The sequence below is a fragment of the Saprolegnia parasitica genome, assembly GCF_000151545.1.
Source record: "Saprolegnia parasitica CBS 223.65 unplaced genomic scaffold supercont2.15, whole genome shotgun sequence".
NCBI lineage: Eukaryota > Oomycota > Saprolegniomycetes > Saprolegniales > Saprolegniaceae > Saprolegnia > Saprolegnia parasitica.
In genome coordinates this window covers 23,951-33,527 of record NW_012156409.1, presented here as the reverse complement: position 1 = coordinate 33,527, position 9,577 = coordinate 23,951, and the positions used below count along the sequence as shown (strand labels likewise).

The following is a 9,577-nucleotide window of genomic DNA, read 5'->3' as shown; positions in this document are numbered from 1 at the left end:
CCCGGACGAAGACAAGCTGTTGCCCAAGCACGTGCTGACACCGCTCATGCACAGTTTTCTCAGCGCGATGGACGCAGGGTCGCCGGCCTGCCCTGCGATTGGCATCTCGCTCTCGGGCGGCGTCGACTCGATGGTCATCGCCTACTTGCTCGTCAAGCTCGCACCGCGCTACAACAACTTCAAGGTACAAACAAATGCCCACGTCGACCGGTCGCTCAGTCGATCGTAGGTCGTTGCGGTGCACATCGACTACAAGAACCGCGCCGAGAGCACGGCCGAGGCCGCGTACGTCGAGGCGTGGTGCAAGCCGCTCGGGTACTTCGCCTAGTATGGAGGATAAGGCGCGTCACGGACCCTGGTCAGGATCGAGTGCTACGTGCGGCGCATCGACGAGTGCCAGCGCGCGACGACCAAGCGAGAAGAGTACGAGCGCATCTCGCGCGACATTCGGTACACCACGTACGCCGAGATCATGGCGCGCCACAGCATTCCGGGCATGTGCGTGGGCCACCACCGCGGCGACGTGCAGGAAAACGTCATCTCCAACATGATGAAGGGCCAGTCGCTCCTCGGGCTCAACGGCATGAGCACGTCGTCGACGGTCAACGGCGTGCGCATTTGGCGCCCGCTGCTCGCGATCGACAAGGACGCGATCTTTGACTTTGCCCATGTCTTTGGCGTGCCGTACATGAAGGACACGACACCGCAGTGGAGCACGCGCGGGAAGCTCCGGCGCCAGCTCATGCCGCTGCTGCACGAAATGTACGGCGCGGGTACGTCTGGATAAATTGTCCGTGTGTGGTTTGAATGAAAAGGCGTCTGGTAGGCTACTTGAACAACCTCTCCAACCTCGGGCAGGAAGCCACCGAGTGCGCGAGCGTACGAGTTTTCTTGTTGGACACGACGGTTCGTGACGACGGCGCGTAGGTGCTTGAAAGCATGCTGCTGGGGCCCGTGCTGCAGACAGTGCAGCACTCGGCGCTCGCAGTGTGGATCGACTTGACGCTCTTGGCGCCGCAGCCCATGTTCATTTGGAAGGAGATTCTGCGCCGTGTGTGCCACGAGCGCATGGGTGAGCGCATGATCCGCGACAAGCCGATGCTCGAGCTCCAGCTCAAGGTCATGAAGCCCAACATGAAGGCGTCGTGGATCACACTCAAGAAGCAAACCAAGTCGTTCATGACCGACGACCGCCAGCTCCTTCTCTTCCGCGAGCCGGTCTTCCAGCACAAGGTCCCGCGCGGCCTCGAGGTCCCGCTGGGCACGACCACGCAGTGGCACAAGTGGACCATCTTGCTCTCGGTCGAGCAGCCGTCGAAGCTCGAGGACAAGCGACTCGACATGTGGGACGTCGTTCGCGCCAGCGGCGTCGAGTACTTCCTCCCGCACGCGCCCAAGTACGTACTCGACACCGAAGACCGCGACGTGTCGCTCCGCAGCATCGACAAGTGCCTCACGGACGCCATGCCGCTGGTCGTGAACCGAGGCGTCTTCTCCGACTCGGACGCCGTCGTTCGCGTGCAGCTGCGCTACGGTTAACCTCCATGGTAATACAACCCGTTCGATCCGACAGACTCCCTATCTATCGACGTGTTCTACCGACCGACCCAGCGTCTTCGTAATGCGAATTCGCATAGATGAGTACGTGTAGGTCATACGGGTGCTCGAGAAGGGCACGCTGCCTGCCTATTGTCTGATATGTGCGAATTCCTTGCGAACGGGTTCACGGTTGACAAAAGAGGGTGGCGTCGCTTTGATCTGAGTTGGCGCCGTAAAATTTAGATTGGCGGTCTGTATGGAACCATTTGCATTATGACGACAGTAGGACGGGGACGAAAACACTCAGGCACGCCGGAGCACCCAAGCGCGGTCGTTCGGATCGCAAGAGTCATATCGTCCAGCAGCAAGACTCGCAAGTCTAGCGGCAATACTGCGCACCTCGTGGTTCTACCTCGGTGTGCCCATCGTCGAGATGCTGCCGCAAGGCGGCCTCTTCATCGTCACGAGGTTCGTCATTGTCGAGCTCGCTGAAGTCGGCAACGAAGGCATCGTACAGCTTCCTCACGACGATCTCGAACCTCCCAGCGGCTGTTGGCCCGGTGCTTGCCAACCAGATTTACCGCAATTTTGATGTCGACGAGGGCTCGCTCCTCTCGGACACCAAGCACGTGCGCAACCAGATCGCGTACACGTGTACATCATCTACTACATGGGCTTCCTTGTCGCCTGCTGCACGGCGGTCTTTCTCCCAAAGCAGAGGCTCCATCGCACGGGCCGTCAATTCCCGTCAATTCCCGCTCATCGGCGGCTTCGTCCTCGTCCTCTGCTTCTGCATGCTCTACATACTCGATCACATGCAGCATCCTCTCCATGTCGTCGTGCTTGCTCATCGCGGGTGGCGACGGCTGCTGAGCCTCCTTTTGTTCAGCTCTATACTCCGACGTCTTCAAGTCCTAGAACCTAATGTACTAGTAGCGTATTAAAACTTCTAGACGAGACTGAAGCCGCTGGATGTACGATCCGGCCGCTGGAACTATACACTGATTGCAGCGCATGCAGTTATAATAGAGTCACTTGCTAATATTGTGACTTTCACTCGAATTGGCTATTCTGAGTCCTTTATTCCATGTGTGTAGGCCTAATTCCAGATCGAACATGGAATTAGCTGCTGTGGGTGCTCGAATTATTTTTTAAAACGAGGTCCGCGGAGTAAATCCAGGTAGAAATGATGCAATCCAAGGTGCTTACGGCGTAAATTGAGGTACCAACGCTGTAATTGTGGATTGTCTCTCGCTAATTATATTTCTTCACGCACCTCGTCGAATTACTGGAGGAGGCTTCTCAAGGTGCCCAAGTGCAAAATAAAATAATTCAAGTGCAGCAGGCAGAATTATGCCGTCTGGATCTCGATTTACGAATTACACCATATCGAATTAGCTCCTTAATCCGACCGGCATTCCGAGTGAAAGTCACAATAGTACCGGGGCGATTTAACTCGCTTTAGCCAATGTGGCAGAGTCAATGAGTCTCGGCACTGCAAATGTGTGGTGTTCACGGCATGAAAAATCTTGTGGGCAACGACGTTCTCTGAAATCTGTAGGTCGACCACGCGCCATGCATTGGGTGCAGTTGGGTGCTCATCTGCGCAGCTCGAGTAACCTTGACAGCAAGCTACAGTACTACTAGATGTGTACGACGCACGCACCACATGAACCAAGATAGCGCGTCTGCTTGTTCGTTCCGAGCGAGCTTTTCGAGACAGACGACCCTCCAGATGTTGGAGCCGGGACGGACAAATACGCTACTAGTACACTTCACAACGAGGCGACGCAATGGGTTTTGGCTGCCAAACTTTTGCCACCAGTTTCTCTGCGAAGATATGATCAAGGGTAGCAGCATCGCGTCTATCGTTATTGTAATGCACGGGGAGTCGCAGCCCGGTATAAAAAGGCCACAGTACAAACTTGTACTTCTTGCGTGGCCACTCGCTCCGTTTGTTTTCTACCGACAACGCGCACACAGCCACGCGAAATTGCAGTTCTCATCTTGCCCTTTGGAGGTCCGTGTGGACGCGAGATTACTTGCAGCGAAATCGATGCGCCCGGTTCGTAGAAAATCGCCTAGATAAGTACAGGTGACATTCTAGCGTGCTTTCAACGACGCGAACCGTCGGCGTATTGTCTGAATTGTGCGAATTCCGTGGCAACGTACAAAAAAGGGTGCTTTTAACCCTTCTCGTGTCAGGCGGAGGATGGCACCCACAAGGTGCTATGGTCTGAGTACGGCAGATGGCAATCACCGTATAAAAATTTCATGAGCGATTTGTATACCGCCGTGAGCTACCGCCGTGCGACGACAGTAGGACGTCGAAGAAAACAACGTGGGAGGGCGAGCAAGCTGGTGCACCCAGATCCCTTCAAGAGCCTATCGGCAAGCTCTTGCCGGCGCCGATGGCGTTCCATGGCCGCCACGATTTGGGTTCGGTCGCTCCGACCGCCTGTCTACTTAGACGGGGATCACAGAGACGGCCGCGCGAAGAAGAAAAGAAGCGGCGCCTTCGAGGATCTCAGTCCAATCAAGGGAAGTACATTGGGCAGCCGGTTATTGCTGGGGCTGAAATGAGCTAGCTACTTTATTACCGTCAACAGCAATAGTACGTCAATCGAGGAGGGTCCGTGCGATGGTTCTTCTAACGCACGTTTGCAGCAGCGCGACGTAACGAGCTGCTCTTCAAGAAGCTCCTCATCTGCGAACGCTACTTCAACGTTTTTTCATCGCGGGTGCGACTCAGACGCCTGCAGTCGGACGGGGTTTCGACGGCGTTTCCCTTACTGCACAACACCCAAGCTATCAACCATACCCATGTTTTATTCTCTTGGGCTAATTTCTCTGTGCAGCAGCAGCGTAGCAAGTGTCGATACGCCTTCATACCATCACGGACATGTTCCCTTTTTGGCTTGGCACTGATCAGCCCATACATTGGTCAAGTCAAAGTTTTCTACTACTCTCAGATGACGGTACACGACACTTCTGATCCGATCTCGTGAGTGGACGGGACAGTGCATAGTCGAAACGTGCTCCAACCTTCAACGTTTCGTGGCTACAGACAACGCCCGACCGTACATCTCGGTACCTCTTTCAATATCAGATTTGGAGGGTTACAAAACACCTGCCACCCCAATACGGTGAACTCACAATCTCACTTTCCCTTTTGCCTTCTCAGCATCAACAGCAACCATGGCAGCCAAGCGACCGGGTGCCATTGAGCTCCAAGAACGCGTCTCGTACGTCTCGGCGACCCAAGACAAGGCCGCCGGCGAAGACTACGGCGACGTCAAGACCCCCGGTGAGCTCGAGGGCGGTGCCCTCCGCGCGGGTGGCGCCCCCGACTATATGAGCCGCGAAGTCATTGGTCTCCTCGCGCAGTACGTGGCCGTCGGCTTCATTTACGGCACGCTGCCGTCGCTCCTCTACCCCGTCATCACGGGCTACTACCACATGACCGGCGCGCAGTACAACTCGGCCAAGACGCTTCTCGGCATCGGCTGGTCGCTCAAGGCCTTCATCGGCATGATCTCGGACTGCGTGCCCCTCATGGGCTACCGCCGCAAGTCGTGGATGATGATCGGCTGGACGTGCTGCCTCTGCTTCCTCCTCGTCATCACGTTCATCGACAAGGACCTCCCGTACTACAGCGACCCGAGTGTCGCTGAAACCCCGGCCTTTGAGCGCACGGACGCGCAGAACGCGACGGTCAACTACAACGCCAAGGACAAGGGCGGTGTCATGGCCATTCTCTTTGGTCTCGCGACGATCTCGTACCTCTTTGCCGATGTGCCGGCCGACGCCTTGGTCGTCGAGTACGCCCAGCGCGAGCCGATTGCGACCCGTGGCCGCATGCAGTCGCTCGTCTACGCCACGCGCACCGTCTGCACGACCATTGTCGGCGCCATTGTCGGCTTTTGCATGAACTCGCCTCGCTTCGCTGGCTCGTACACGTGGGACTTTGGCCTCAACACAATGTACATCATCCTCTGCGTGCCCTGCGTTGCGATGCTCCCGATCACGTACTTCTTCATCAAGGACCACAAGGTGGTCGCGGCGCCGTTCTCCGAGTACCTCGCGCAGGTCTGGCAGCTCGTCCAGAAGCGCGCCATGTGGCAGATCATGCTCTTCAACTTCTTCTACAACCTCTTTGGCGGCGGCTTCTCGTCCACCGCGGCGCCGTACGTGCAGCTTGTGTGGGCCAAGGTCGAGAACCTCAACAGCCAGATCATGGGCATTGTCTCCAACCTCATTTTCGCCGCGATCATCACGGCCATCGGCAAGTGGGGCACCAACTGGAACTGGCGCATCGTCGTCGTCTCGACGACGCTGTCCACGATCGCGATCGACATCGTCGTGCAGTACTGCACCATCTATGACGTCATCCGCAACCAGTGGTTCTACCTCGGTGTGCCCATCGTCGAGATGCTGCCGCAAGGCGTCCTCTTCATCGTCACGACGTTCGTCATTGTCGAGCTTGCCGAGATTGGCAACGAAGGCATCGTGTACGGCCTCCTCACGACGGTCTCGAACCTCCCAGCGGCGGTCGGCCCGGTGCTTGCCAACTTGATTTACTCCAACTTCCGAGTCGACGAGGACTCGATCACCGCGGACACCGACGACGCGCGCAACCAAGTCGCGTACACGTACATGATCTACTACTCGGGCTTCATCATCGCGGCCTGCACGTCCTACTTTCTCCCGTCGCAGAAGCTTCAGCTGCACGAGCTCCAGCGCACGGGCGGCAGCTACCCTATTATCGGTGGCGCGGTCCTCATTTTCTGCTTCTGCATGCTTGTCTACTCGATCACGTGCAGCATCCTCTCGATGTTTGCTTCGACGTCGTGCTTGGTCATTGCTGGCGGTGATGGCTGCTAAGCTTTCTTCTGTTTAGCTCTGAGCTTTGCTGTGTAAAGTCCTAGAGCCTAATGTAGTGTCATGTGTTTACTTGCATTTTAACCACTTTTCGCAGCCGTTTCCAGCACACATGTTGAGCGCATTGCTGTGCTTATAACCAACTCGATCAGTCAATAGCTGAGCTTACATCTCTGTTGGGTAGCTTCACGAGGTAGCTCGCCAGTCGGGAACTGTGGGACGTCACCCATGTGCTGGAAGGGTATCAAGGCTGGCATGGCATGAGCCATCTCCCAGGAAGCAGACAGTTATATTGCGCTACGCCACGAAAGCAGATTGAGAACAAAGGAGGAGTGGGACTATGGAGGCCTGCGCCGTGGATAGAAAGATAGGCTGTGCCAGATGAGACCGTCGCCAAGAGGCTACAACAGGGGTTATCGGGTCACTACCGGACAACATCCGTACATGGCACTTGGTCCTATCCTATCTAAACCATGCACACAGAGACTACACTGACTCTAGGCTACTCGGATCCTGGAGTCATGTCTCGCCAGCGATACCCCCTTGCATCGGCCTGGCATGACTTGACCAAACCAGACACAACACGCGGCAATTGCTGACCAAGATCATGGAGAAGATGCGTTTCGCGTAATCAAATCACTCGTTGATGCAGGTCGATCGACCGGGTTCCGTCGGGGCTCTGTGAGCACAGAGCTGCTGACGGTCTATAGAATCGACCGCGACTCTTCACGGATGCTCGTCGATGAACCGCCTCAACTGTGTCGACCAACCGACAAGTAGACCAACTAATCTACTAAATGACTTGAACCTTAGAGATGCACGGTAACACTGAGCCCGTGTTGTGCTACCCACGGATTTGAGATCCCGACGATCACTGCAACTAAAGGGCCTCTTTTTGCTTCACGTTCCGTGGGTTTTCTCATCGTCGCATATTTACGCCTGCACTAGCGCTCGTTGCTAGGCAATGATAAGAGTCTGTCGGCGCTGACCGATGCCGGGTAACGCAAGGTCTTGTACGCGTCGGTGCTAAACGAGCTGTCGCGTGAACGCGACCGAGCAGTTGGTAGGTGCATTTATGACCTGCATCTCGGACCATGCGACTGCACGACTTGACTGTCACGGCTTGCAGTGATGGGCAATGGTGGACTACCGGTATCCAACGCGGCGTGGAACATCTGGCGCACGTACCCATTAAAAACACACATGTTGCATGACTCATCGGCACTGATTTCGCCCTTGCACACCTTACGCATGGAGTGCTATCACAGAAGTGTTTATGCCTGCAGCTTCGGCCATCGAACCGGTTAGACTGAATGCATCGACTGACATACATCGCTCGCGTCTGCGCACACTGACAAACAATCACCTAGTATGAGTCGACAACATCGCGTCGACGACCAGTGTGGCCGTTGGGAACACGACGAGCGGGGCTTAATACAACTGCCATCGTTTGCACCAAGCATCGCGCAGGTAAATAAGCTGCATGTAAACATGCTGGCACTGATTTACGAGATTCCTAGCTGACGAGATGGTGGTAGCGAGCCCTTACCGCCGCCGAAAGCGTTCAGCGATACATGTCTCATCTCGTGGGCAATCGACGCCGAAGCAACGCGCAAAGAAAACGAATCACCTTGACACACCATAGAGAATGCGGACCTCATGATAGTGTAGTGTAACTGTTGATACACTACACTTCAATTAGGTCCGCTCGTGATCCCCGAGCATTATCGAAACACATAACGATCGTCCTGCACCGCGACCAGGGCGATAGCTAGTCTCTACGTATAAAACGAACGATTTGTAACAACGAAGACAACGCGAAACACGTTCATATATATACATAATGGCGCCGTCTTATCCATCCATCGCGATCCCCGCAATCCCGTTTTCTGAGAAGCGTCGTTCCGAGTTCGCAGCATACGCCCATCTGATTCAAAAGTCAGGCGTTGGAGGGCTAAGCGTTACCGATCGTTTGCTTAAAGGCGTTTCATTTTGAAGAGCTTTGCACATAAGTGAGAGCGGATTGACGTTTTCGTCATACCGTACTGGTCTGGCAGCTTACGAGTGCAACACGGCGTGGTAAGGTGCTACGTAGAGCGGGCTTGAAGCAGCGACCGTAGCGATGACATGTGGAGTGCTGTTAAATCCCTCACCCCCGACGAGAACGACGTCAGAGCGCGCAGCGCGCGAAGCTCGCGCCACAGTGAGTGTTAACCATGCGCAAAGCACGGCAATCGTCGACTTGCTCGGTCGGTGCCCCTCTCAGAGAGCTCTCGCAGAGTCTTTCAAGGCGCGTTGCAACGGTGTAGAGTTGCACTTTGGATAAGAAACGCGTCATATCTGATTGCGAATCACCCAAGCCCGAGGTGGTCGTTTTCTCACGCCACCGGCTAAGAGAGCGAAACGACACTGCACGTTGCCGCCCGTCCTTTCATACGGTCAAGCGAACGGAAGTGAATGGAATGCGCACCCCGCCGCCACCAGATTCGAGCTCGTGACGACGAGGAAGCGCAGAGAACATTTTCGTTTTCAACGGTCGTCCAGGGGTGGTACAGTGGTAGCACCCATGCGAGGCGCGCACCCTTGTACGTTGACTGCCCTACAATTTGCCCGTCAACTTTTTCTCCTGGTCTTGTTTCTGATTCAAGCAGACCATTGGACGGCGAGAAACGTCAAGGGTCCAGCGTGTCCCAAGTCCTCTTCACACTTCGCACTTCATTCAGTTTTGAACTTGCCACGACCAAGATGCAAGCCAAGCGCACTGGTGCCATGGAGCTCCAAGAACGCGTCTCGTACGTCTCGGCGACGCAGGACAAGCCAGCGGGCGACGACTACGACGATGGCAAGACCCCGGTCGATCTCGAAGACGGTGCCCTCCGCGCCGGTGGCGCGCCCGACTATCGGAGCCGCGAAGTGCTCGGTCTGCTTGCCCAATACGTTTGCGTCGGCCTCATCTACGGCTGCCTGCCCAACATTCTCTACCCCGTCTTCACCGGCTACTACCACATGACCGGCGCTCAGTACAACTCGGCCAAGACACTCGTCAACATTGGCTGGTCGCTCAAGGCCTTCATCGGCATGATCTCGGACTGCGTGCCCATCAAGGGCTACCGCCGCAAGTCGTGGATGGTGATCGGCTGGACGTGCTGCCTCTGCT

General features: G+C 55.8%; 2 protein-coding genes across 2 annotated transcripts in view; both read left to right on the top strand.

The window, feature by feature from the left end:
* SPRG_19855 (hypothetical protein) overlaps positions 1-2,412 on the top strand; it is a gene marked incomplete at both ends in the record, with an annotated part of 3,104 nt that extends 692 nt beyond the window's left edge. The window contains 8 exons of the mRNA XM_012343973.1: positions 17-184; positions 230-315; positions 364-773; positions 827-879; positions 928-1,534; positions 1,923-2,007; positions 2,057-2,185; positions 2,361-2,412. Coding sequence (XP_012199363.1) covers positions 17-184; positions 230-315; positions 364-773; positions 827-879; positions 928-1,534; positions 1,923-2,007; positions 2,057-2,185; positions 2,361-2,412 — 1,590 coding nt within the window. The remainder of the gene's footprint in view (positions 1-16; positions 185-229; positions 316-363; positions 774-826; positions 880-927; positions 1,535-1,922; positions 2,008-2,056; positions 2,186-2,360) is intronic.
* Positions 2,413-4,704: 2,292 nt separating this feature from the next.
* Positions 4,705-6,423, top strand: SPRG_05115 (hypothetical protein; the record flags this gene model as incomplete). Its single annotated transcript, XM_012343721.1, has 1 exon — positions 4,705-6,423. Exon 1 carries the CDS (start codon positions 4,738-4,740, stop codon positions 6,421-6,423), a length of 1,686 nt encoding a protein of 561 aa, XP_012199111.1. The 5' UTR covers positions 4,705-4,737.
* Positions 6,424-9,577: the final 3,154 nt, after the last annotated feature.